General features: G+C 45.4%; 2 protein-coding genes across 2 annotated transcripts; both read left to right on the forward strand.

Moving 5' to 3' along the window:
* The first annotated feature begins 749 nt into the window (after window positions 1-749).
* On the forward strand, window positions 750-3,480 carry LOC125429835 (zinc finger protein 501-like). Its single transcript, XM_048491352.1, has 4 exons — window positions 750-867; window positions 2,189-2,587; window positions 2,619-3,010; window positions 3,091-3,480. The coding sequence occupies exons 1-4, from the start codon at window positions 783-785 to the stop codon at window positions 3,478-3,480; spliced, it is 1,266 nt and encodes a 421-aa protein (XP_048347309.1). The 5' UTR covers window positions 750-782.
* Window positions 3,481-9,424: 5,944 nt separating this feature from the next.
* Window positions 9,425-19,190, forward strand: LOC125429836 (zinc finger and SCAN domain-containing protein 30-like). The gene is made up of 6 exons (XM_048491353.1): window positions 9,425-9,441; window positions 9,561-10,080; window positions 10,401-10,440; window positions 12,900-13,016; window positions 13,654-13,854; window positions 16,973-19,190. Exons 1-6 carry the CDS (start codon window positions 9,425-9,427, stop codon window positions 17,827-17,829), a joined length of 1,752 nt encoding a protein of 583 aa, XP_048347310.1. The 3' UTR covers window positions 17,830-19,190.
* Window positions 19,191-27,397: the final 8,207 nt, after the last annotated feature.

A 27,397-nucleotide genomic window follows, 5' to 3' on the forward strand; every position in this document is an offset into this window, starting at 1 on the left:
GGACCTCGACAGATTCTCCAGAGGAATCATGGCTACAATTCCCATCATCCCCTGCCAGCATGATCAATTGGCCATGCTGGCAGGGGCTGATGGGAATTGTAGTTCATGAACATCTGGAGTGCCATAGGTTCGCCACCACTGGTATAGATTAATTTGGGTTTTTGTTTGACATTTTTGTCTCATTCCATTTCTTTATGGTTTTCCTCTTACAAGAGAAAGCATCACACCTGGGATATCTGAGAGCATTCAGTGACATCTGATTTGCATCTGATTGGACAGATTTTTGCTTAGTTTATGTAAGAGAAATCTTGTCTGTGTCTAAGCATTATTTAGGGTGATAAAATGAGGATAAGATGCTCGGGGTTTTCTTTTCTTTGCCCAAAGCTAGTATTATCATGAATCTGATATGTATTTCAATGCCCTCTATTTCGATGTACCTTCCTGTCCAAACAGAGCTCCACTCCACACAGTTTTTGAGGCAAATATATTCTGTCCTTTTCCTCTATATAATTATAATTGTTTCTATACCTTGTTTGTCCATTTCCATTTTCCTCTGGTCCAAGTAATAAATTTTCCAGGATTCTCTCATTATTTCTCCAGCAACCCAAGGGTGGTTGGCCATCAGTGATGGGAAGAAATATGTGCCCAGAAATTCAGAATCAGTGGCACCCCACAGGATATCAACTTGGAAAGAAGAGAATGTTTCTCTATTATTTAAAAAACTTGGGAAAGTACCTCAACAGAGTCAGGAGAGGGCAGAGCATCAGCAGGAGACCCAGCCAATGGAGGAGATGGACGAATTCCTTCCTTGTGGGGGAGATTGTAGGGTTCCTAATGACACCATAGTCCAGACAGGAGCTAACACAGGTAAGAAACAAAATGAAAAATTAAGTAGAACTCAGTATAAGAAAACACACACACACACACACACACACACACACACACACACACACTGGCTGGTGTGTGGCAAAAACTTTTCCTTGGGAGCAATCCTATGCAAGTCAACATAGAGGCAAGTTCTATTTCATTCAGTGCAGCTTGCTCCCAGGAAAGCATTAATAGTGTTCCAGCTGTTGTGGCTTAAAGCTTAAAATTGGAGAACTCATCCTGAGGAGGAGCCATATAAAACTCTGTTGTGGAAAGATATTCACTCATGATTCAACTCATACCTGATACCAGACAGATACTTGGTGGTTCAAGATATTGCTGCCACAAGATTTACAATAGCAATCTCTCTTTCACTGTACGTCTGCAAAGACATCCATGTTCTGGTGTGATCTCTACAAGACATAATTGTGTATCTTTCCAAGAAAGACTGAAATCATGCAGGAATGTGAGTGTGCTTTTTTAGGGAGAACTGTGAGACATAACTGGGTTTTTTGTTCCTTCCAAAAGACTTGCAGCTCCCAAATTCAACCCCCTCTCCTGGTTTATTTTGATATGGAGAAAGGGTAAAGGTCAGCAGGTGTGTGCTGGATCCCTTTGATATTTGAGAATTGTGGGGATCCCTCAGCAAGGGTGTACTGATTCTTCAGTCCCTGCTCAGACTGCCTTCTTTGGCCCTGAGGTCCTCTGAATGTTCGTTCCAGTGGCAAAGAACCCCTTTATACTAATGATGTCTAAACTTTGAGAGAAACTGTTGTGCAAGTTTGACTCCTTAATGTGAAATAAACAACTGGAATCCCTACCACTGGCTCTTTTAGGGTTCCAGTCGCTGCAGTGTAAACTTCTGGTGTGTTTGCCCTTACAACAGGATCTCATTCTTCTAAGCCTGTTGAAATCAAGGAAATTAAAAAGGATAACTCTGCTTAGCATTTCTCTGCAAAACAAGCATTAGGCAAAAAAAAAAATCATGAAATGGATTTCTAGTGTCCTACCTCTCTTATTTAAACTAGAAACTTCAACCCAGATGAGTAGATCAGACCTCAGTGCCCTTTTTACTCAGCAGTAACAGGAATCACCAGTAACCTCAGTTTAGTAAACACACCTCTTTCCACAACACAAGGACTAGTAACATTTGACATGAAAATGTTACAGGAAAGATAAGGGACAGAGAGAATCACTCTGTAGCAGGACCTGGCCAAAGAGAAGAAAACAGGGATACGTACACATGATGTACAGAAGGGATGGATTTGAAGTTTTGTTTCTCTAATGGGCATTTCCCAAATTTCTGTCTTTATTCCTGCAGGTTGTAGGAGGGAGAGTGAAAATGAGAGTGTTCCATATGAAGTACCATCCGAACAAGCCAAATGTGAGGAGCTGAAAGAGAACTTCTGGGATCAAGGCGGATCAGTAAGCGAGGAACAGAACCACGTGGAGAAGAGGACAGAGAAATCCAATCCTTGTCTGGTTGGAGACTTCAATGAAATCCCAGTCCAGCAAACAGAACAGACAGAACTCTGCCTTAGTGCTCAGTGGAGAATCCACACGGACCTTACAGAATGTGAAATGCTTGACACAGGAGAAAAACCATATCAGTGCATGGAATGTGGGAAGAGCTTCAATCGCAGTGCAACACTTAGGTCCCATCAGCGACTCCACACAGGGGACAAACCTTTTGAATGCTTGGAGTGTGGGAAGAGTTTGTGTGATAAGTCAGAAGCCTTATTCAACATCAGCAGTCCACACAGGGGAAAAACCATATAAGTGCTTGGAGTGTGGAAAGAGCTTTATTCAGAGCTCAAAGTTAACTAGACATCGAAGAATGCACACAGGGGAAAAAGTGCATAGCTGTTCATACTGTAGCAAGAGTTTCAGTGATAAATCAAGCCTTATTCAACATCAGCGTATCCACACTGGGGAAAAACCATATAAGTGCTTGGAATGTGGAAAAAGCTTCAATCAGAGGGCAAACTTTACTAGACATCAAAGAATGCATACAGGAGATAAAGCATATAGCTGCCCAGACTGTGGGAAGAACTTGTGTGATAAATCAAGCCTTCTTCAACATCAGAGAATCCACACAGGTGAGAAGCCGTTTAACTGCTCAGAATGTGGAAAGAACAACAAAGTACCAAGCTTTGTCCAGGCATCACGAGAATCCCACTGGGGGAAGCCTTATAGCCCTAGCTCCCTACTGTGTCAAAAGAGGTCCCCTATGATAAAGCAAGTCTTATTCAGCATCAAAGAGTTCATACTGGGGAAAAACCATTTAAATGCTCAGAATGTGGAAAGAGGTTCAGTCATAGAGGAAGCCTTCGTGGACATCAAAGACTTCACACAGGGGAGAGACCCTACACATGCTCAGACTGTAGCAAGAGCTTCTTTGCTCTATCAAGTCTTTTAAAACATAAAGTAACACACAGAGGGGGAAAGCCATATAAATGCACAGAATGTGGAAAGAACTTTGGTCAGAGCACTCACCTCAGTTTGGATGAAAAGATACATACAGAGAAGAACAAGTATAAATGCACAGGCTGTAGCAAGAATTTATGTGATCAGTCAGGTCTTGTGAGAATGACAATGGAAGAAACAATGTAAATGCTTGGAATGCAGAAAGAGCTTGAATTGCAGCAATTAAAATTATTTCATATCAAGAAATTGGTATGTGGGGAAAGGGAGAATTCACCCATGAACTTTCCTAGACATTTATCACAAAATATCCAAGATGCTAAAGGAGCAAAAACCGTAAATGATCTTTGGGCAACATAACAGTTAATTTATTGTGGCATAAACAATTGTGATTTACAGCTGATGTTATTTTCAGTGATTACATTTTCTCAGTGGAACACCCTGTCTAATGACTCATTTGTGATTTTGGTGGCATGGTTTCAATTAATAGTTGTAATGATGGAGAGAGGGTTTTTTTTTATCTAGGCCAGGAGTCCCCAGTGTGGTGTCCATGGGCACCAGGGCACTCATTGACACTTTTGCTTGTCAGCCAGGTATTTTTTAGAAAGTTGGGGGTTACTTGAAGCTAGCAGAGCTTCTTATTGGCCACTGGAGATCTGCCAGATACTGACAAATGAGTATTCCTTAGATAAATATGTACATTTGTGTGTAGCATGGTGTAGTGGTTAAGAGCAGGTAGATTCTAATCTGGAGAACTGGGTTTGATTCCCCTGAGTGGTGGTGAACCAGATGTGTTTCTGCACTCCTACATTCCTGCTGGGTGACCTTGGGCTAGTCACAACTCTCTCAGAACTCCCTCAGCCCCACCTACCTCACAAGGTGTCTATTATGGGGAGAGGAAGGGAAAGGAGCTTGTAAGCCACCTCAAGTCTCCTTACAGGAGAGAAAGGTGGGGGTATAAATCCAAACTACTACTCCTTCTTCTTCTTCACATAAGAAAATATTTTTGAACAATATGTTCATTTTTAAAAGCATCCTGTTAAAACAGAGCTTCTGCCACAAATGGTGAAGACCTACAGAGTTCTGCATTGCCTCACTCCCAGACATTTTCTGATCAGCTCTTCCTTGTGCATCGGTCATTTTGTGGCTGCGCCCAGCACCTTGTGTCAGATTTCCACAGGTGTCCACTAGCTCAAAATGTTTGGGGATCCCTGATCTGGCCTTCCTTCAGAATTTTCATAAATAAAATCAATTCTGCAAATGCTTGAAGTGTGGAAAGAGCTTCCATTAGACTGAATATCTAAATCCATATGAAATTGTTTATGTGGAGAAAACTTGGTGGTCATTGTAGAGGCAAAAAAGGCAGGATATACATTTTGTAAATAAATAAAGAATACATAACTAACACGCCCCCCCCCCCCAAATAATCATAGAAAGACGAGGATAAATACAAAGTCAAAAAGTGCTTTAAAGCATAGTTAATTCACAATGGGTAAATGTACAGTGGAACCTCAGTTTTCGTTGGTAATCCATCTGAAAAGAATCAATAAAAACTAGGGCGATGAAACCGAGGCAAATTTTTCCATAGGAATCAGTGTAAATCCAATTAATCCATTCTAGGCACTCCAAAAAATATACTAAAAACAATTTTTGGGGGTGAATAAACATAGTGTTTAATGCTGAAAACAGTAACTAACAATAACACTAGGACCAGCTTCAGAGCCAGTGGACCAATGTCACACCAGAAAGCTGTCCAAAGGGTATGTTCTGGCCTCTTTTAGATTTGTCTGAAGCAAGGACAAGACATTGTCATTAAACAAGTTCCAGACACGGCCTGCAACAGCTTTGTCCGGGTGATTTTTCTCCACAAACCCCTGCACTTTACTGCAAATCGATGAAAACCGAGGCAAATCAATGAAAACCGAGACAAAATTTTCACTGAAAAGATCGATGAAAACCGAAACCTATGAAAACCGAGGTTCCACTGTATTCTAATAGCTGACAACAATTCACACAGTTTTCAGTGACAACCTGACAAGATTTGAGTAACTGTATACCATCATGTGGTATGTTTCATTACTCTGGAGAGAAAAAAATAGTGCTTATGAGGTGTCACTAACTCACAAACATATTCCACAGCATTCTCCCTGTAATAATGATGGCATCTACCTTTTTGGAGCTGGAGGTATTCTCACAACACAAAAGTCACAAAAAATGTTCTGATTGGGACAAAAGTTCATACTATGAACTGAACATATCCACTAGTGGATAAACTTGTGTGTGTGTATATAATGCTGTCATGTCAACTCACAGTCCTCGACTCCTTGCAACCCTAGCAAAGAGCTTTCAGAGTAACTGAGAAGCAGAGTTGTTGTGCCATTTCTGTCTCTTCTATGTCTTCCTTTGGAATTTCCCTTCCAAGTTCCAACCCTGCTTAGCTTCCAAGATTTGGTAAGATTGAGCTGTACCATGCCATCTTCCCTCCCAGAGAAAGAGCTTTGAGATATTTTGAGGTGGGAGAGAAAAGAATGTCTGGAGAGTTTCTTTTGTTGCTCCATCACTGAGACTTTAAAGAAAATGCATGCAACTGTGTAGGTATTTGTTTTGGAAAATACTCCTATCTTAATGTTCAATGATATCTGTAGATAGACCATATAGAAGTTCTCCCTTCGTTTCCCACCCTCTGTCCTTAAAACAGTGTAAGCACTTCTTGATGTGGGAGGAGTTGACATGGGAGGAGGTGGTTTCTGAAATCATGGGGTCTGGAACTTTATCATAACTTCTCTTTTTTTGAGGATAGAGAGGAGCTAGCAACCAAAGTAGATTTAACAAAGTGAGTGCAATATGTTCCTACCAGCTTAACCCTTCAGAAACTTAGCAGTCACATTTTGAACTGCTAAGTTATCCCTTCAGAAACTTAGCAGTCACATTTCCAGATCAGGGGTGTCAAACAAGCAGCCTAGGAGTCAGATTTGACCCCTGAGGAGGGACGACCTGCTGAGGGCAACCATCCCACACACTGCTTGCTCTGATCTGGATGCAGGTCCAGGCATTCCACTAACTTACTCCACTGAGTGGTGAATCATACAGAGTTGTAACTGGCAGCTTGGATGAATGCTTAAAGGCGCCACTAACCACTTAATATATCTCATATCATATCACTCTCATGGCACCTGCTTCGGTAACACAGAGAGCTGAGTCCTGAGCATGCTTCCTAAGGAACAAATTAAAATTAAATGATTGCAGGCTGTTAAGATTCGTTTAAGAGAGAACGGCCAGAGATTCAAATGTCATAAACAGAAGAGGAACAGAAAATATTTTTAAGAACTCTGTTTTGAGATCTCTCTGGCTCATTCAGCACATGCAAGAATAATGCACTTTCAAACTTTCAGTGCTCTTTGAAGCCTCGCAGCGGAATGGCAAAATCCTGCAAACAGCTGTGAAAAGTGGTTTGAAAATGGATTATTTTGCATGTCTTGGAAGGGCCTGTGGGTTCATCAGCACATCTACAGGTATAAAAGCATTCTCTATCTTCATCTAAATCTAGTCTAGTTCCTTGGCCGTATGTTGGAGGGCAGTCTAAAATACATCTCTGTCCTAACACCTATGCCATGATAATGCTCTTTCTCAAAAAAATAAAAAAATGAGGGGGGGGGGATCATAATCTGCTTTCTCTAAGGTTGCCATCTGCTGGTTGGGAACTTCCTGGAGGGCTGCGGGCAGAGCCTGAGGGTTAGGGAAGAGCAGAAACCTCGGTGAGATATAATACCACAAAGTTCTTCCTGCACAGCAGTTGTTTCATCCAGACAAACTGATCTATATAGTCAGCCGATCAGTTTTAATTCCGTGAGATCTCCAGGTTTCACCTGGAGGTTGGCAACCCCAGGTGGAGCTTTTGCTTTTCTGCAGCTAACAATCTACATACTCTGAAATACCCCGTCTTCAACGAATCCCCCCATTCATGACAACAAAGCCCATATATACTGATACTGATAATAGCACAGGGGTCTGCAACCTGTGGCGAACCCTTATCGCAGAATCTTTCCTTGCTATACTGTGGCTCCACATGACCTGGAGGTCCGAGCATAGCATGGGCGTTGTCCCTCCAGGAAAGGTGAGTGGAGGGGCCAAACTGGAGGCTTTCGGCTCGGTAGATCTTCGGGGCTGGGGAAAACGGGTCCAAATGACTCTTTGGATGGTAAAGGTTGCTGACCCCTGTAATAGCATATTCGGTGGTGACATATTCGTTTTTGAGAGTTCATTCTTAGGTCCCTTCCGCACACGCAGAATACTGCACTGTCAACCCACTTTCACAATTGTTTGCAAGTGGGCTTTGCTATTCCGCACAGTAAAATCCAGCTGCAAAGTGCATTGAAAGTGGATTGAAAGTGCATTACCCTGCATGTGCAGAAGGGGCCTTAGTTTTGCTAAACTTGCATCGGTTGGAACATCTCAAGACTCGGGTAGAATTCTTGGAGTACTTCATCAGCACACCCCCTCCCACTTTAAAGCTAATTCTTAACCATTTAAAGGGTTAAAACGAAAGAGAGACGTGTCTCCTAGACAGACCAGTCAGAACGAAGGGTGGGGGGTGCGTATTGAAACTGTTGAGGCTGGTTTTCCTGTTTGGAGGAGAAGGTTTATTTTGTGCAATTTTTGCGAGGCGAAGGAAGAGTGCTGGTGTGCATGTGAGTTGTGGGGGGGTATATTCGGGGTACATAGCAGGAACCACAGCACGTGGGCGCGGGAGGGGAGGACCCCCCCAGCTTCTTCCCTCATTCCTTACTCCTTGCTTCTCCCGTGAGGTCCCCTCCCACTCAATGCGTTCCGCATCGGGGAAAGTATTCTTTCTCTCCGTTCTAAGATACAACATTGTGGTCACTGAATCAAGCGGCTTGGGAGATTTGCAATCTACCTCCAAAAATTCAGAGTTAGTTTTTCATCTTTTTGCACTGCCGGGGCTGAAATGTATCTCACATGGAGCACTCTAAACAGATAACTGTCATGGGAGCTAAGAATGGAACTTCCAGGTGCAGGAGCAGTGTATCTTTTGTAACTCAGTTAAGAAGACAATGCCTAAAGGGTGTCCACTAGTTTGGGGATTAGGGGAGGTGGTACAACAGATGCTGTGCCTAGAGAGAAAACAGACAATCCTCTGATTTTTCTGGCTTTAAAAGTTTCTTTTAAAGTGGCTCAAGATCACCCAGCAAACTTCCATGGCTGGGTGGGGATTCGAACCTGGTTCTCCCAGACCACAGTCTGATGCTCTAACCACTGCAAACCAACAGTTCTGGGATTTTAATTAATTTATTTATTTGGCAACCCTGTAAGGTTTTAAAGGCAAGAGGCATTCGGAGGTGGTTTGCCAGTTCCTGGTTTCTTGTTAGGACCCTGGTATTCCTTGGAGTTCTCCCATCCAAATACTTGCCAGGGTCAGGGCTGAGAGTGTATGATTGTCTCAAGGTCACCCAGCAAGCTTCCACTGCATGAGTGAGGATTTGAACCTGCGTTTTCCAGATCTTAGTCCAATACCTTAACCACTACACCACGCTTGCTCTGGGATACACAGTCCAAAAAGGGGAAACAGAAAGGTGGGGACATCTCCAAACAGCTACCAGCTCTGGACACCTAACTATAGTAAATGTTTCTTTTAAGAAGAACTTTATGGAGCTGTAGAGACTGGCTGATGTATTCTGGCCTAAACATGTGTGACTTGACCTCTTGTCAGAACCCAGAGGCCAAGGCAGTCAACCCTAGTATTTGGACAGGAGACCTCTAAGGAATACCAGGGCCATGATGCAGAGGGGCAGGCAATGGCTAAACCATTTCTGTGTGTCTCTTGTCTTGGAAACCTTATGCAACTTGATTGCACTTGACACTCACATTTGCAGAAGAGTAACATTAAACAGATTAAAGTATGTGGCTTGTGTCTATTCTCCTGTTTAGATGACTGTCCAGTGTTCCGGAGTTTTCTGTTGTGTGATGTCATCTTTGTGAGATCATCTGCATGAAAGACAAAACGGGTCCGACGCAACAGGAGGCCTTAAAAGTAACTGGAAAGGGAATTTGTAATCTCCTGATACGTTGAGGACTCGGCACAGCTTTGGAAGGAGGCAGACATCCCCCTGAAGCAATGTGGTGTGGAATGCGGTGGAGGATGCCTCTGCAGAGCATCTGCACCAGATAGGGAGGGCAGAGGAGGGTTTGGCTGAGCGATGGGAAGCCCGATGGCAGGAATTCCTTGGAACTGGAGAGTCGCCTCACTCCAGCTGGGCAGTCCCACAACTGCCAGAGAAGTCCACCCCATGGGATGACGCCAAGGCCTTCCTGGCCTCCTTTGAGCAAGTGGCGGAAGCCTGTCAGTGGCCCCAGGAAGAGTGGGTGACCCGACTCCGGCCAGCCCTCAGTGGAGAAGTTGAACTGGCCTTTTTCAGCCTGGAGGCCCGAGACAGAGAGAACTATGGAAAGGTGAAGGCAGCTGTCTTGCAAGGGGATGCCATCTTCAGAGAAGCTGCGTCGATAGCTAGGTGTTTCTGCTACCGGGAGGCTGAGGGGCCACGGGGGACGTACAGCCAGCTCCAGGAGCTTTGCTGTCGGTGGCTGAAGGTTGAGCAGCCCTCCAAGGAGCAGATCCTGGAACTCTTGATCCTGGAGCGGTTCCTGACTGTCCTCCCACCAGAGATCCAGAGGTGGGTCAGGGAATGTGGCCCGGACACATGCTCCCAGGCAGTGGCCCTAGCCGAGGAGTTCCTGGTGAGACGGCTGCAGCCAGTGAGACAGGAAAAGCAGGTGGGAGTGTTTTTATTGCACTGTTCTTGGCAACTTGTGGCTTGAATGGGTGCTGGGGGTGGATCAGGCAAGATCTTTTGGTTGCCTAAGTAATGTATACCTATTGCCTTTTCCTGTGCTGCTGCCATCTGGAACCATGCAAGAAAAGGGGGTATTGGCCATCTCTTCCTTTGGTGAGCTAATACTCCAGAGGACAGGGTATAAATTCAAAATGACCTGGATAGATTAGAGAGCTGGGCCAAAACTATATTCTTTCCCACTGAAAGATCTCAGGAGATGTGTGAATTGATCTGCCATTGCCTGGACCATCTATGTTCTAGAATGCTCCTCTTGGGTCCCAGTTCCTTGGGGACAAACTAGGTAAGCACTGGGACCCAAGTGGAGCACTCTAGAACATAGATGGTTCAGGAAAAATTAAAAAATCTCCTGAGATCTTTCGGTGGGATAGAGTATAACAAAATGGATTTCAACAGGGAGAAATGTAAGGTACTGAACCTAGGCAGAAAAAAATGAAATACACAGATATAATATAGGCGACACCTGGCTTGACAGCAGTACATGTAAAAGGGATCTGGGAATCTTAACCACAAGCTGAACATGTGTTGGCAGTGTGGTGTGGCAGCTAAGAAATAATCGCGATTCTAGATACCTCAATGGGAGTATAGTCAGTGGTGGGATTCAACGGAGTTCGCACCACCGGCCAAAATTTCCGGTTGTTAAAATGGTGCTTGTAAACAATCAGTTGTTAAATTATTTGAATCTCACCACCGGAACCGGTTGTTAACTTTTTTGAATCCCACCACTGAGTATAGTGTCTAGCTCAAGGGAAGTAATAGTACTACTGTAGTCTGCGTTTGTCACCCTCACTTGGACACCACAGTTTGAAAAGGATATTGACAAGCTGGAACAAGTCCAGAGGAGGGCGACCAAAATGGTAAAAAGTCTGGAATCCATCGCCTGTGAGGAGACACTTAGGAAGCTGGGTATGTTTAGTCTGCAGGAGAGTTAAGGGATGGCATGATACCCATGTGTAAATATTTGAAGGGATGTCACGTTGAAGAGGGAGCAAGCTTGTTTTCTGCTGCTCCAGAGACTAGGACAAGGAGTAATGGATTCATACTACAGGAATAGAAATTCCACCTAAACGTTAGGAAGAGCTTTCTGATGGTAAGGGCTGTTTGACAGTGGAATGCTCCCTCAGAGTGTGATGGAGTCTTCTTCTTTTGAGGTTTTTAAACAAAGGCTGGATGGCCATCTGTCAGGAGTGCTTTGACTGTGTGTTCCTGCAGGGGGGGGGTGGGGGGTTGGTCTGGATGGCCCTTAGGGTCTGTTCCAACTCTATGATTCTATGAGCACTTTCTGAGTGCTGGCATCCTCCTCACCATGCCCCCCCCCCCCTCAAGACTCACAAGGCTCAGTTACCGTGAAGGGACTGAGATCTCTGACCATGTAAAGATGGTGGCGGGAAAGAGGGCAATTATATACCATTGTCATCCCTGTAACACGATGTTCCCCAAGACCTCCAAAAGGGCAGTGCTTCTCTAACCTTCTCCCCTGTAAGAGGAAGAGAAGAGCAGCGCTTGTGGCTCAGTGGTAAAGTATCTGCTTGGCATGCACAAGGTCCCAGGTTTGATCCCCATCTTTTCCTGTGGAAAAGATAAAGTAGGAACAGTGAAAGGCAGTAGTTCATTTGGGAAAGGATCCATGGCTCAATAGTAGAGCTTCTGCGTGGCATGCAGAAGGTCCCAGTTTCAATCTCCAGCATCTCCTGGTGAAAGGATGAAGTAGTGCCAGGGCCTAAATGCGCCTAAAGGCAGGTTCATGCAGAGAAGGGATCGTGGCTCAATGGCAGAACATCTGCTTGGTATGGATAAGGTTCCTGGTTCAATTCCCGTCATTTCCAGTTTGTTTATTTATTTCGTTCGATTTATGACATGCCCTTCGCCGTATCGACTCAGGGCATCATACAACATGATAAAAATTTAATAAAAAACCAATAGCGTATACATTTTCAGCAATGCGTGTTTCATAAAATCCAAATTAAGAACGGGTGATCAAATAAGCAATCCCCCAAACTTGTTCACTTGTACTTTAGCCTAGAGGAAAAATGGACAGTGGGAAGGGAAGGAAACAAAAGAACAAGGAAGGGTGAGGGAGGTAGTTTAATTCTGCAGAAGGCAGGTTCATTGAAAGGTGTCATGGCTCGTGGCAGTCCATGCCCCAATTGTGCAAAAGGTCCCCGGTTCAATCCCTAGGGTCTCCAGTTGAAAGATGAGGAAGGCCTAGGGTAGGGGTTACAAACTTGGGGCCCTGGGGACCAGATTTGGTCTTTTGAGAGGGCTTGTCATCCCCATGAGCCAGCTCAGGCAATCCTTGTTCTCAAAGGGGAGGGTTGTCTCAACTGGCTTGCAGGCCTGATAAACCCTTTCAAGCTGAGGTACCAATCCCCAGTGCCAGTGTGGGCTGAGGAGTCTGCTGGGAGCTTGCCAGCCAAGGCAGCCCCCACCCACCACCACCACCACCACCACCACCACCACCACCACCACCACCACCGACGGGGCCTAGCCTGACCAAGTCACAATTATGTTATATCAGCCTCATTACAAATGAGTTCAACACACCTGACCTAGGGTTTAACTCAGCCAAAGGGAAGTTCTTGGGGTATCTTCTGTTGAAAAGACCAACCTAAGGCCCTGGGGAGCCATTGCCAGTCAAAGTAGACAAGACTGATTTTGGTGGACTAAAGATCTGTCCCTGTATCAGGCAGTTTCATGGGTGTTCATGGGTGTAAGTGACCACATCCCTCTCTGCTGTTGCAGGTGCCCTTGGAGGAAACCCTCCTGGTGTAGAGGCAGGCCAGGATCTATCTGAGAACGAGCGGAGGCAGCCATCGATGATTGTCAAGGAAGAAGAGGATGGAGAGGCCTGCCCACTGGGTAAGGAGGGAAGAATGCATCTGTGTCTCTCCTTCCTGGAAAGATCTAGGCTATGATGCCTTCTCTTTGGGGATTGTCTGTCCTTGCAGTATCCAACAACTGTGGTCTTCTAAGAAAAAGTGTTGGGATGTAGAAAATAAATGCATAAATCTGTAGTCTATCTTGGGCTGTTTCCACATGGATGTTTCTCTTGTGTTCCTTATAGCAGCTCTTTTTTTTGCAGAGCAACCATACATGAGAGTCATCTCTGCCCAATTCCATGTGTTTTCCCCAGATTTTGCTTGTTATTTCCTAAACTCTGTTTGGTACAGCCTTTTTTGGAAAAATTACAATCAAAGGCACCCTGAGAGACCCACCTGTGGGAATGGGAAGATGCACACTTATTCTGCCGCCATTTTTCTTTCCTCATGCCCATAGATGCCATTGCTCCTCAACCCCTGTCCAAACTTGTTGCTTGGGCTTTTCAGATTTTTTTAAATTAAAAAAAGCTATAACAGCTAGGTCATGTAGTATAATAATGCACTGCCTCAATGTACTGAGTCTCATTTTTTTAAAATAAAGTATTTAGCCCTTTTCATTGCATGTTTATAAGGGGAAAGGTGTGCTCTCCAATCCAGAGTTTTTCTTATTTCTCCAGAAGCCAGAGGTTGGATGACCACTGAGGATGGAGAGGAATATGCGCCAAAAGATTACAGATCAGTAGAATCAGGTGGAATGTCAATGTGGAAAGTAGAAAAGAATGTTTCCCAGTGTCGTGAGCAGGAAAATGTTCCTGCTTTTTGTGGGGACATTTACAATATCGTCTTTGAAACCACAGTCCAAACAGGAGTTGAAGCTGGTAAGACACGTAACAGTAAAGCATATGAAATCTCTTTAGGATGCTTAGAAATTATTGAAGCTACCAGCAACAGAAATCCAGTTATTATCTGTGGTTGGAAACACTAGGAATCTCTGATTTTTGTTCTTCTTCCTGTAGCAGGATCTTTGATCCTCAAAAGATGATGTCCTCTCTTGGTTGAAAGAAAGGAAAGATCCATTTGTTCTGGGTTCTAGGGGAGGAGAGAGAGACAGAAGTATTGGTGTGAGTGTGGAGCTTGACACTGTTATCTTGTGAGTGCCTGCCTACTTGAACATAAGAACATAGAGCAACCAGCTGGATCAGGCCAGAATCCATCTAGTCCAGCTCTCTGCTACTCGCAGTGGCCCACCAGGTGCCTTTGGGAGCTCACATGTAGGATGTGAACGCAATGGCCTTCTGCGGCTGTTGCTCCCGATCACCTGGTCTGTTGAGGCATTTGCAATCTCAGATCAAGGAGGATTAAGATTGGTAGCCATAAATCGACTTCTCCTCCATAAATCTGTCCAAGCCCCTTTTAAAGCTATCCAGGTTAGTGGCCATCACACCACCTCCTGTGGCAGCATATTCCAAACACCAATCACACGTTGCGTGAAGAAGTGTTTCCTTTTATTAGTTCTAATTCTTCCCAGCATTTTCAATGTATGCCCCTGGTTCTAGTATTGTGAAGAGAAAATGTCTCTCTGTCAACATTTTCTACCCCATGCATAATTTTATAGACTTCAATCATATCCCCCCTCAGCCACCTCCTCTCCAAACTAAAGAGTCCCAAACGCTGCAGCCTCTCCTCATAGGGAAGGTGCTCCAGTCCCTCAATCATCCTTGTTGCCCTTCTCTGCACTTTTTCTATCTCCTCAATATCCTTTTTGAGATCGTGACCAGAACTGGACACAGTACTCCAAAGTCTTGAGTCGCACCACTGCTTTATATAAGGGCATGACAATCTTTGCAGTTTTATTATCAATTCCTTTTCTAATGATCCCCAGCATAGAGTTTGCCTTTTTCACAGCTGCCATGCATTGAGTTGACATTCCCACGGAACTATCGCTAAGGCAGCCCAAAATCCCTTTCCTGGTCTGTGACTGGTAGCACTGACCCCTGTAGCGTGTATGTGAAGTTTGGATTTTTTGCCCCTATGTGCATCACTTTACATTTTGCTACATTGAACTGCATTTGCCATTTCTGAGCCCACTCATCTAATTTATCAAGGTCCGCTTGGAGCTCTTCGCAATCCTTTGTGGTTCTCACCACTTGGAGAACGATTGATTGAAGGCAGAGATGGTTTTGTGCCACCTTACATGCTTTGTGAATTAGCCTGGTGGTAGCAAGCAATATCTGTGAAATGTGACAGCTTTCTTTTTCCTAGGTTTTCTTTTGTCAGGATTGGGGGGTGGGGTGTTCTGGACAGTTTAGACACTTTGAGTCCACGATGAGAGGGGAGAGAAGTGATTTAGAAGCACTCAAAATAAACCCATGTGTAGGAATAAGGAAACTGCCTCTCCCAGTATGCCCCCCAAAGAGCATTGCACTTTGCAAATAACAACTTGCAGGTAATCCCTGCCCTCAACCAGAGTCAGGCCTGGCCTGGTGGGATGCTGAGGAATGCTCCAGCAAGACCAAGGCCCTGTGGAATTTATCTCAGTTCCCCAGGGCCTGTTAAGATGGAGCCATTCCACAAGGCCTATGGTTGAAGGCAGCAATAGTTTTATCCATCTTGGCTGGCCTCTCTCCCACCCCTTTTGCTCTGGTTTTATTGTTTGTGGGTTCTGTTTAATGTGGGTATACTAGAAGGGTACTGTAATTTTAATTTATTCTTTCATGGGATATTGTTTTAGGAGCTACTCCTGAATTGCTGCTCTTATCTTTATTTTATTGGAACTAATGTTGCTGATGTCAGCTGCTCTGAGCCTGTCGTAACAGGGGAGAGTGGGTTAAAAATCCAATAAATAAATAAAATGAAGCTTCCCTTTAAGAAATCCACCTGGCTCCATCACTGTAGTGGTTTTGGAAGAAGAAGAAGCATTTGGATTTATATCCTGCTTTTCTCTCTGGTCAAGAATCTCAAAGTAGCTTACAAACTCCCTCTCCCCACAACAGATAGGTGAGGCCCAGAGAGAGTTCTGAAGAACTGTGGCTAGCCCATGGTCACCCAGCGGGCTTCTACATGTATAGAGATGGGGAAACAAAGCTGGTTCACCAGATTAGAATCTCCTTCACATGTATAGGAGTGAGAAATCAAACCCAGTTCTCCAGATTAGAGTCTGCTGCTCTTAATCACTATACCACACTGGCTGAAAGGGAGTGAAAACCTTTCATCTGGCCACTAATAGTTAAGTTTGCTCTTTTTGGTTTGCTCTGGCCCAGGGGTAGGGAACCTGCGGCTCTCCAGATGTTCAGGAACTACAATTCCCATCAGGGAATTGTAGTTCCTGAACATCTGGAGAGCCGCAGGTTCCCTACCCCTGCTCTGGCCTGTTCTTTTTCTACTACTATTTATTTATATTCTTTTTATTTCTTTATTATTGGTGTTTTATTTTCTTTATTTGGAACTTGTACAGAGTAGCTCATAAATCTCAGAAATAGAATCATAGAGTTGGAAGAGACCCCAAGAGCCATCAAGTCCAACCCCCTGCAATGCAGGAACACATAAGCAAAGCACTCCTAACAGATGGCCATCCAGCTTCTCCTTAAAAACCTCTGAGGTAGTGCATTCCACTGTCAAACAGCCCTTACTGTCAGGAAGTTTTTCCTGATGTTTGGGTGGAATCTCTTTTTCTTCACCTTGAACCCATTATTCCTGGTCCTAGTCTCTGGAGCAGCAGAAAACAAGCTTGCTCACCAACATTCAGATATTTAAACAGGGCTATGATGTCACCTCTTAACCTTCTCTTCACCGAGATAATAATTTAGTTTTTAAAAATTTAGTTAAAAAAAAATAACAAGGCATAATTTGAAGAATATTTACAGGTTTCCAAGTTGCTGTGGCAGAAATGGGGGTTCAAACTTGATAGAGCTTAGTGTTAGTGGTGTGGAAAGATAATAGGTTTTTTTTTCTCCCTACTCACCATTGGGTAGCATTTAATTCTCTCTGTTTCTGAAGGTGATGAGCAACTGAATGAGAACAAGGGAGAAAAATGCAACAATTTGTCTGAAGGAGCCCTGTGTCAAGCATCAAAAGAGACCGTTCACATTCCAGGTGGATCAAAATGGCAGGTGGAACACCAAGCCAAGACCGAGAGGAATGCCTGTGTTGTTTCTCGGGAAGTAGAGTATCTTGAAGCCCCTGTCAAACAAGAAACCCAATCAGAAAGGAGAAGGAACATGTCCCACGATGTTTGGTGGAGGATCAACATGGAGGAGAAACACAATAAAAGCATGAAGTTTGGGAAGAGCTTCAACCCGAGCAGAAATGCTACAAAGCTCCAGAGACTGCACAGAGGGGAGATGCCATATAAGTGCTTGGAGTGTGGAAAGAGCTTCAACTATAGGGGAAGCCTCACTTCCCATCAGAGAATCCACAAAGGAGAGAAACTTTACACTTGCTCAGACTGTAACAAGACCTTTTTCCGTAAATCCATCCTGAACTTACACTTGCGAATGCACGCGGGGCAGAAGCCGTACAGCTGCTCCGACTGTGGCCTGACCCTGAGCGCTCAGTCAAGCCTTGTTAGACATCAGAGAATCCACACCAGGGAGAAACCCTATCACTGCTCAGAGTGTAGGAAGAGCTTCAGCCAGAGTTCAGACCTCATTAGGCACCAGAGAATCCACACTGGGGATAAGCCGTACAAATGCTTTGAATGTGGGAAGAGCTTCAGTCGGAGCACAGGCCTTACTTCGCATCAGAGAATCCACACGGGTGAGAGGCCATACCAATGCTTGGACTGTGGCAAAGGCTTTTACCAAAAATCAAATCTTACTCAGCATAAGAGGATTCATGGGGGAGAAGCAGTGTAAAATACCCAAATGTCCAATTTCCTATCAAAGAATCTGCACACAGCAGAAGTCATGTGTAAATACTTGGTGTATGAGAAAGGACTTCTCTAAGACCACATCACATGGGAGAAATTCTAGAGCTGAACTGTTTTCCAGACCCAGAACAATCATGGCTGCTTTTTCTATTTTTATTTAATTGGATTAGAAACGTACAACCCTGTCCCCTAATCAGATAAAATACAAAAGTACCGGTAAAATTCTTGCAATGGATGACATATTTGATGACAAATATATCGTGTGTTCAAGGTTTTCAGATCTTTTTTAAAAAGAACAATTACAGACTGTCAAGGGACTGACTGGCCAAATGACCATGTGGATTTCTACCAATTTTGCTTTCTCGTACTTCTTTGAAACATACCGTTCTGTCATAAAGGGAAGGAAAGCAGTGTTAACCAATCTGTGCAGTGGTTTCATTACATATTATTACAGAACATGAAACCACAACACCACTTGGGTCACAGCAAAAACATTTGGGGTAAATCTGGCATGTATTTTGAGTTGTGGGGGATAGATTGGTAGATAGACACCTTTGCAAGCATTGGATCATTACTGACCCATGGGGTGACTTCACATGGCAATGTTTATTAGACAGACTGTATTTATAGGGTGCCTTCCCCAGTTGTTTACATTATACCTACAACAAGCTGGGTACTCATTTTACCAACCTTGAAAGGATGGAAGGCTGAGTCAACCTTGAGCTGGCTACCTGAAACCGACTTTCATCAGGATCAAACTCAGGTTGTGAGCAGAGCTTTGACTACAGAACTGCAGCTTACCACCCTGTGCCAAGGGGCATGGCACACGACAGAAATTTATAAAATTATGCACAGTGTGGAGACGAGGAGAAAGAGAACATTCCCTTCTCTTCTCCAAACACCAGAACTTGGGGGGCATCTGCTGAATCTGATGGTTCAGGATAAGCAAAAACAAAAAAGTGTATTCTTGATTATGTAATTGCGACCTAATTATCCTGCTACAGGATCTATTGATGGTTTTAAGAAGGGTTCAGTCAAATTTGTGGAAGAGATCCACCAGTGGCTGGTGCTAATTATGATGCCTAAAGGGAACTTTTGTGAAGAGCCTCTGAATTTTGCTTTCTGATAGGTAACAGTAGGATTTGCTCATAGGAACATTTGGGAGGGTGGGACGGGAATCACAGTGGAACAAGTCCAGACAAGAGCGACCAAAGCTGATATTGTTTGTGCATCCATTGTTTAAGACGTCCAACTGAGACACAATTTTTAAAAAATAGTTTTTCATGTGTATGTAGTTTTGTTTTGGGAGTAAACATGTTATACTCATTACATGCATTTTCACAAAAAGGTTTGATTGTGTTCTTGCATATACTTGGATATACTTAACATTGAGCAAAGGAATTAATCTTTCTTTGTGCAACAGGGGAAATCAAACAGTTATCCACCTGGCAGATTTTCAGGCATTTTGTAAACCAGTACATTAGAAAGGTCATGTTTAACTTACTATAAAAAGGAAACTGTGGCTTTCTCTTGTAATTCCTCTTTCCGGTATAATGGTTAATGATAGGACATTTTGGAAGTCAATAGTCTCAGCTAAATCAGAAATGAGTTGACAGCACATAGCTCATATGCGTTGGCCTCCTACACTCCAGAGAGACTTCACTTTAGCACTTGACCTACTTCTTAGTTGCTTATCTATACTTGGTGGGTATTTTTGGCTTTGCCTGTGTTAACAGCAGTGTAAACATTTTTCTTAGGAACTAGCAAAATTTGTTTGCATGTTCCTGCTCAGTGTAGTTGATGTCCTGAGGACTAGTAACTTGGAATCATCTACTACAAATTATGTCCACCAGCAGTTTCACAGTGACCAGAGTTAGAACATCCTACCAATTAAAGATAATTCTGCTGATTTTAGTTGTTTTTAATTTCCATAGTTTTAACATAATGGTTACCTATTGGTAATGCATCTAATTTTGTAGTGATGCACTGCTGACCCAGCAGCACCATTGGTGAAACGTTCAGGGCAGCCAATGTCCCTCACGGCCTTGCTGGTCGCTGCAGCGCCCCACTCCCTCATCCCCTATGAGTCACGGGTCATGAACTGTCTGGCTCAGTCACGCGGTATGGGGACAATGGTCTTACCCCAGGTGAGTTAGGCTCAAGGCAGCTACAGCTCCTCTCCATACGCGTGTGGGTGAGATCATGCATCACATGATGATCGCCAGGTCTCGGTCTCCATCATCTCCCTACCCACCTCCTTTACAGCCACAATGAAACCCTAATAAAGGTGCGAGAGACCAGCACAGGGTAGAGTTGTCAGGATCACGAAACCAGCGCTTCCTGTTGCTGGCGCTCTCAGCCAGATGAAACCTCCTCCAGCGTCTACGCCTATTCCTTGGCGACCCTGCGGGGTTGACTACAAACTGGTGCGAAACCGGGAATCCCTCGAACCTCCACCCTGCTCACATTAAAGCCTGGGGGAAGGGCAGCGATACGAAGTCCGGCTGGATCGAGCATCCAGGACCACCGTTTGGTGTCGCCTGTCCTCTGGATGGTAGCATCCAGAGATTTCTGGCGATCCCTAGGACCTCGTCGGCCGGAACACCGGTGGAGTATGGGAGCTTGCAAAAGCAGGGCTTATGACAAGCCACGTTGGCGAACTGAAGATTAGCGAAATGCGGCAGGGGTCCCGTAAAGAGAAGGGAGCTGCCAAATTGGTTCCGAGGAGATTGAAGCTCAGTGTCCATGGTACCCAGAGGGGGGGACATTGAATCTTAAGGACTGGGAAAACATGGTAGCACTCTTAGCACAGAGCCTGCGGCAGCCGATAATGGCTGCTACTATTTGATGGAGACAATGTTTTGTAAGCCATCAGCCTGCGAACCCTATGGCTCCCTTGCTGCTTAGGCCGCCCTCCTTCGATCTTTCACCTTCAAATTTCAGCGAATTTTCTCTATCCACTAAATTGGGCCGCCTGTCCTCCTTCTGCCCTAAGCTCCTTCACCCCATTTCAAACTCTCAGCGGCTCCAGCGCTACTCTACTCCGCCTTCGACCGAAGCCACTGCACCTCGTCAAACATACGCGTAATGTGGTTTCAAAACTCATAGGCAGTATTAGCCGATCTGCAGAAGAAAACCCTAATGAGCGATGCCGAATTCTTGCATTGTGCCCGTCCACTTCACAGATACCTGAGGGAGGGTGGCGTCATCCGGCCGGGTTGTCGGTACCGCCCCTAAGCTATAACATCCTTACTGAGCTCCATAAAGGCAATGCGGGCGGTAGAGTCACTGCTTCACGATGAAGGCATGCTGGAGATACATCGCAAACCACCTAATGGACCAGATGACTGGAAGACCTGCTACGCGCTCCTGAGCCCTCGCCAATTTGTGGTCTGGGAAAGTGAAGTTCCGCCAATAATGCTTCAACAGAGCAGCCACCTCACCGTGGCCTACACCGCCCGCTCCAAGCTTCGCGGCCCGATGCTGCCAATCCCAGCGATCAGATTGTCCTGCCTGAGGCCACCCTTACGATTAAGCCTCTAGGTGCGCCTATAAGGCATTTGTCAAAGTCCCCAATGCCGGCCAGCCAACCCAGAGTTTCTCCTCCATCGGCCAAAAACCCCAGAGCCCTATGCGAATTGTGAACAGGCTCAGGAGGGCCCTCAAGAGGCAGGTTGACGGGGAAGGCCCAGGGCCGAACTCCTTAAAGCGCCTTGCCAAGGAGAGCGCCTCCGCTGAGTCACCTTAAGCGATCCACAAGGCCTAGAAGGAACCCGAGCTGGCCGACATACTCCAAAAGCTTGCAGGATGCTCCGGGTCTTTAAGCCCATCAAGCCCAGTCTTCCCACAATTACGCCCGCCCTCTCCCGCTGCCATGAGGCAGCCCGAGCCGAAGTGTTTCCAGTGCGGCAAACCGGGACATTTCCGGAGGAATTGTAGGCTGCCGGTGAGAGAGACCTACAACCCTGGCGGAGGAGGTCTCTCCCAGAGTGAAGACCCCCCCAGGAGAGAAGTCTAGGGCGAGCTCCCAGTACCCGCTGGGAGGCCAGCGCCGGGCATCTCCCCAGCCAGGACAAGATCCGCGCCTCCAAACCCTTCCCGGGCTCCCCATGGGATGCCCGGCTGCTCCAGCTCAGTATAGTGATCCCATCCCACGGAGACCATTAGGCTGGTCTTGCCAAAAGCTTCCCTTGGCGGAGCAAGGGTTGTTCATCCCAGGGTCGCCGACCCCATGCACCAGGGAGCCATCCACATCAAGTATGGACAAACATCCTGCAGAAACTGCCAAGTTCACGGAACACCCTGCCTCTATGCTCTCACTTGGAGTCTAATCTAAATTCAATAATCTAAATCCCTGATTTTCGCTCCCCTCTCGTCTATACTTCCCTGCTCTGCTAGCCCCTTCTACTTCCAAAGTCACCACATGCCTCCGCCAGTGCCCCAGAATGTGCGCATTTCACAAAATCTCTGCAGAGTCCACAGTCACTGGTGCAGCAGAAGGAATGCTTTGTGGAAGGGACTGCCCGTTTGAGCCCTCCTCAGAATGCCCCATAGCCAATCTGGGAGTTAATGAGAAGAGGGCATGGAAAGGAGGAAGATGCTGCGCTGAATGGCCTTAAGCCAAAGTCCTTCGTGAAAGAAGAAGCCCCTTAGCCCTCTCTCAGCTGTAAAGGTTCAAACCAGATCTCCTTAGCCTCTGAGCCTGTACAAAGCCTAAGCTCCACAAAGCTCCCCCCGAGTGGCAGCAAATCGTCAGCACCTCAGAGGCAAAATCTCAAATCAGGTTGCAATCCTCCTCGTTACTTTATATATTGCTCTGTATGCCTATGTGTATGTTCTGTATGTCTTGCCCCTTTCAAAGAGACCCTAAGTTTTTTCCCTCATAGGGGGGATTTTTCCAGTACTTCGCTATGCTCTTGTGTGCTTCAATTAAAGTTTTTCTCCCTTCTGATTATGTGTGCCAATGCGAAAGGCTTACGCCCATTACAGCTTATCCGCCAGCGGGACACAGCTACGTCACGTGCTCCCCAGGATACCACGATGGGACCTGCTTCAAAGCCCAGCCTCCATCTTAGTTTAAACCTTCAAAACTTTTCTTCAAACCTCTCCTTGAGACCTTTTTCCTTAACCGTCCATCTGAGCCTACACTGCCACATTGGTAAGCAGGATTTATATAAACCAAATCATTTCATGCTCCCACATTCTCTGCTGGGGGGCTCCCTGGCTAGTCAGAGTGCCAAGGGGGGTTTCCCATCTGCACCTATCTTACACAGCCTCGCTGTGAAGGTGGGAAGCTGACTCAAACCGGCCAAAGTCCCCTTACGGAGGAAGGTGAGAGCTGACTTCCAAACCCTTCCCCCCCCCCCTGCCTTCCTTTCTGCACACCCTCCCTCTTTCTAATGGGCTGGCTTACCTCTAGATACAGGATTTGATAAAGGGTTTTACAAACCCTCTCAATTTGCTCCATGATCAAACCTCCAAGCCCAGGAACTGTTTTCTTGCATCTTCTCTATGCTCTTTCTATAGAGCCCGTATATTACGATATGACTATAATTGTGAATTGTTCAAAGTTGCTTTGCAAAAAACCCACACCTTAGAGCGGTGATTGGGATTGTTTACAAACAAACATCGACCTGGATATGACCTCTCCCTTCTCCCTAAGCCTTGGACGGTTCCTGCCTTGTATCTCTGCATGAATGTGCAAGTGTCGTTGTCCCGAGGAATGGGCCAGCCTAAGCCTAAGCTTGGCCAAAACAAGCGAAAGAGTGGTTCCCCCATTGACCCAATCAAGGTCTCATCCAGCAGACCATATCAAAGAATTACTCTTCTCTATTCTCTATCCAAAATTGCCGCCCCACTCAGGGCTCGGGCTTTCCATTGTCATCTATAAGGCGGTGTTAACTCAGCCCATGCATAAAACCCTGGGGCATTAAGCTTGTTTTCTCTTCTATACGGAGTCCAGCTGTATGCCAGGCCAGCCCATCCGGAGATGGGCGGGGCCTCCCTGGAGGATCGACCCGCGCCCTGTTGAGAGAGTGATCACCCCCCTCCAGCCTATGGAGCCCAAGATGGGAGGGACCTCTCTGGAACCAGTACCCATTCTTCCCACGGAGATGCCAACCAGGCTGCCATTGGACCCAGCTGGCTCCAAGGTTGGCTGTGTGTATTCCTCCTCATCTACAGCCGCCATTTCTCTCTCCCTCTCTGCCCCTGGCTGGAAACTTGGAATTGCAGCCAGGAACATTCCTGATAAGATTAACCCTTGGAACTCTCCAGCTGTTTTCCAGCCGCTTGAATAGTGGTGGAATGCGCCTTCTCTCACAACCTTGCCGTGAGAATCACTGAACCTGCAATGCTCAAGACTATCAGTAGCTCTCCCTCGCTCTTGAGAATCCACATGGACTCCTAACGTCCTTAGCTCTACCAGCTTTGGTAGTCAAACAGCAAGAGCCATGCATTGAACAATTATGCAACCACGGGTTGCCTTCCTTCCATATCATCCAGCCTATGTATCGTTTTAGCCATGTTTGTTGTTTAAATTTATTGCATACCCTAGTTTTGAAGTTATGTTATTTATTGTGCTGCATTTCATGCACCTGTCTGTCTGCGGGACTCTCTGCTACCCCAGGCTCCACCCCAGGGCCCCGGGGCCTTGCCGCCGCCCAGCTCAGCTCTGCCTTGCGATCCTCCTGTCCAGAAGCAGCCCGGTGCCCTCTCAAAGAGGCAGACCTGTCCCAGCAACTTCCCTTGTGGGAGCCCGGACTTGTTTCCCTGTAACACCAAGACTATTGGCGGCTGGCCTGTGCCTATGCGAAGCCCATCAATTCTACCTCCATTGCTCTAGACTCTGGCCTCCAGGCAGCAGGGAACTCTCAAGCGACCACCTAGACAATGATTACGCTATTGATTACTTATTGTTATTACATCCCTGAGGTTGTGAGAATGTACATAATATGTGTTGTTTAATCTACAGTAATTTAATTGATTCATATGAAAGTCAGTGAGCTGCAAAGAAGTTGTATCTAATCTGAAATTATGATGTTTGCCCCATTGGTGGTCAGCCCTCTGGAGCTGGCTGCGGGGAGGATAGTTGAGTGTTATTGTACAGCTCTGCATTGGTTTAATTGTGTGCCTCGTTATGGATCTTGTTTGCGTTCAATGTGTGTCTAATGTGCCTGTAGCGTGTGCAAGAAGCCTCAATTTCCTGCACCCGCAGCCAAGTTCTAATGTTACAAGCAGCTTGGTCAGCTTGACCAGATGGCCGGAGAACAAAGCGATCCCTTCATCGCCCTTAGCATTTGATTCCCCTTTTTCTAAAATGTAAGGAGGAGATGTAGTGATGCACTGCTGACCCTTATGGCACCATGGTAGAAACGTTGGAGGTGGACCTCTGACCTTGCTGGTGCCCACGCGCCCACTCCCTCATCCCATGGTCACGGGTCATGAACTGTCTGGCTCAGTCACGAGCGCAGGGGACAGTGGTCTGCCCCCCAGGTGAGATTAGGCTCAGGCAGCTTGCAGCTCACTCTCGGCACGTAGCCAGGTGAGATCATGCATCACATGATGATCTCAGATGCTCGGTCTCCCGCTCATCTCCCTACCCACCTCCTTTACACGCCCACAATGAAACCCTAATAAAAGGTGCGAGAGACCAGCACAGGGTAGAGTTGTCAGGATCCATAGCCAGCTTCCTGTTGCTGACGCTCTCCGCCAGATGAAACCTCCTCCGCGTCTCGCCTATTCCTTAGCGACGACCCTGCGGGGTTGACTACAAATTTTGTTCTGGTTTTATTTGAAGTTTATCTGTATTTTGTATTTGAGATTTATTGTTTTACTATCTTTTATTGTTACGGTCAGTGACCAAATACAATAAATTATTTACTTACAGTCTAGTTAGTCCTAAAGTTAGTTGAACTTTAAACAGCTGAAGGTACTCCCAAGAAGAAACTAGCTATGTTTTCACATATGGTTGGATCAGAAGTGTTTAATAAACAAGATAACTTTAGAATATCAGGAAGTCCAACACTTTAGATTAAAATGGTTTATATATTTCTTGCAGATCACATCATTAAAAGGACAGTTTAAAAAATGGGCATTAGAGTCCCAGCACACCCACCCCACAGGGATATATCGTCTCATCCTGAGAGATGTTATGAAACCTTTCATACAGTAACGCAAAAGGCATAACATTAAATTTAGCTAGCGAGAAAGCTCTGTGTTGGTTAGGATTCTGCAGGTGATAAAGATAATCAGCTACTTCACCATATTTAATTGGAATCCCCAAACCCAAAGGAGAGCAGGTCTTGAAAGCAGCCTTTAACAGATTTTGGGCATCCAACTCTAAAAGGGTGCATTTGATTCTTTTGAAAGCCTCAGGGGCAGAGAGAACACAAAACGTATCAATAGATAGCCCCATGGCATTAATTTTACCATCAATGGATGCTAACCAATTTGAATAGTCAGATTCAGTGAGCATCCAAAAAATTAAACTAGAGGAGTCTGTATTATAGTGAATACATAGCTGAAATGTAAATGTCCTCAACCACGCCATGGAAACCTCGTCTTGTGCTGGAAGAAATACTGTAATCCTTTTTATGCCTTCATTCACCCTAATAAATAGAAACTGCACTGCAAATCACATAGGCTCTGTTCCCAGCTCTGTTAAGATTTCTTTTCACTTTAACTGCCATATTTGTGGTTGCCCCAACTTGGTTTTCTGCTGGCAAAGACTGCTTCTGAATATAAGCAGAGTGCCTTGGCAACACTACTGAAAACATCCGTGTAATAATTTGTTTTTAATTGGGACCAGTAAAAAGTGGGGTGGGGGTGTTTCTGGGCACAGAAAAGCTTGTAGTCTGCCATTTGTAGCCTAGCCGATCTCATGGGGTTGTCGTACGGAGAAAATGGAAGAGGAGATGATGTTGTAAGTCCCTTTGAGTCCCCCACTGGAGAAGAAAGATGTAAATGTCTTAAAATAAATTGCATGTTCAATTATGTACATAAAACTGAAACAGATTGTTGACCAGAGCTGCAAAAATACATGAAGTTGCCTTAGACTGAGCTGGACCCCTGGTCTTTCAGGGATAGTGTTGCTTAGTCAGAAAGACAAAAGGCTCTCCAGGACCCGTGTGGGTTTTTTTTTTTTCAGAACAGAGATTTTGGAGACAACCTGGGACTTCCTATTTCTAAAACACGTCATCTACAGTCTCTACCCTCCATAACACCTTGCTCTCTTTGAAAATGAAAAATATAAAAGCTGGCACTTCATCAGCTGCTCAGAATATGCAAATGCCTTGTAAGAGAGCAGAAGGAAAAACTGTGGCAGATCTTCTATTAATAAGGAAGGGTGGATTTAGCATACACTGGTTGTTTTTGTACGTCTGTAAAATTAAGGCGCTTGATATACATTAAAAGAGAGGAGGGGCTGTTTTGATTTTGTGTGTGTGAGTGTGTGTGTTTTGGCAAGGTGGGAAAGGGTTAAATCAACCGAGCGCGGTTTGCTAGAGAGGCCAAATATGGGTGGAAGGGAAGGCTCTTTCTCTGCCAGGGGTGGA

The sequence above is a fragment of the Sphaerodactylus townsendi genome, linkage group LG03 (genome assembly GCF_021028975.2).
Source record: "Sphaerodactylus townsendi isolate TG3544 linkage group LG03, MPM_Stown_v2.3, whole genome shotgun sequence".
In the NCBI taxonomy this organism is placed as follows: domain Eukaryota; kingdom Metazoa; phylum Chordata; class Lepidosauria; order Squamata; family Sphaerodactylidae; genus Sphaerodactylus; species Sphaerodactylus townsendi.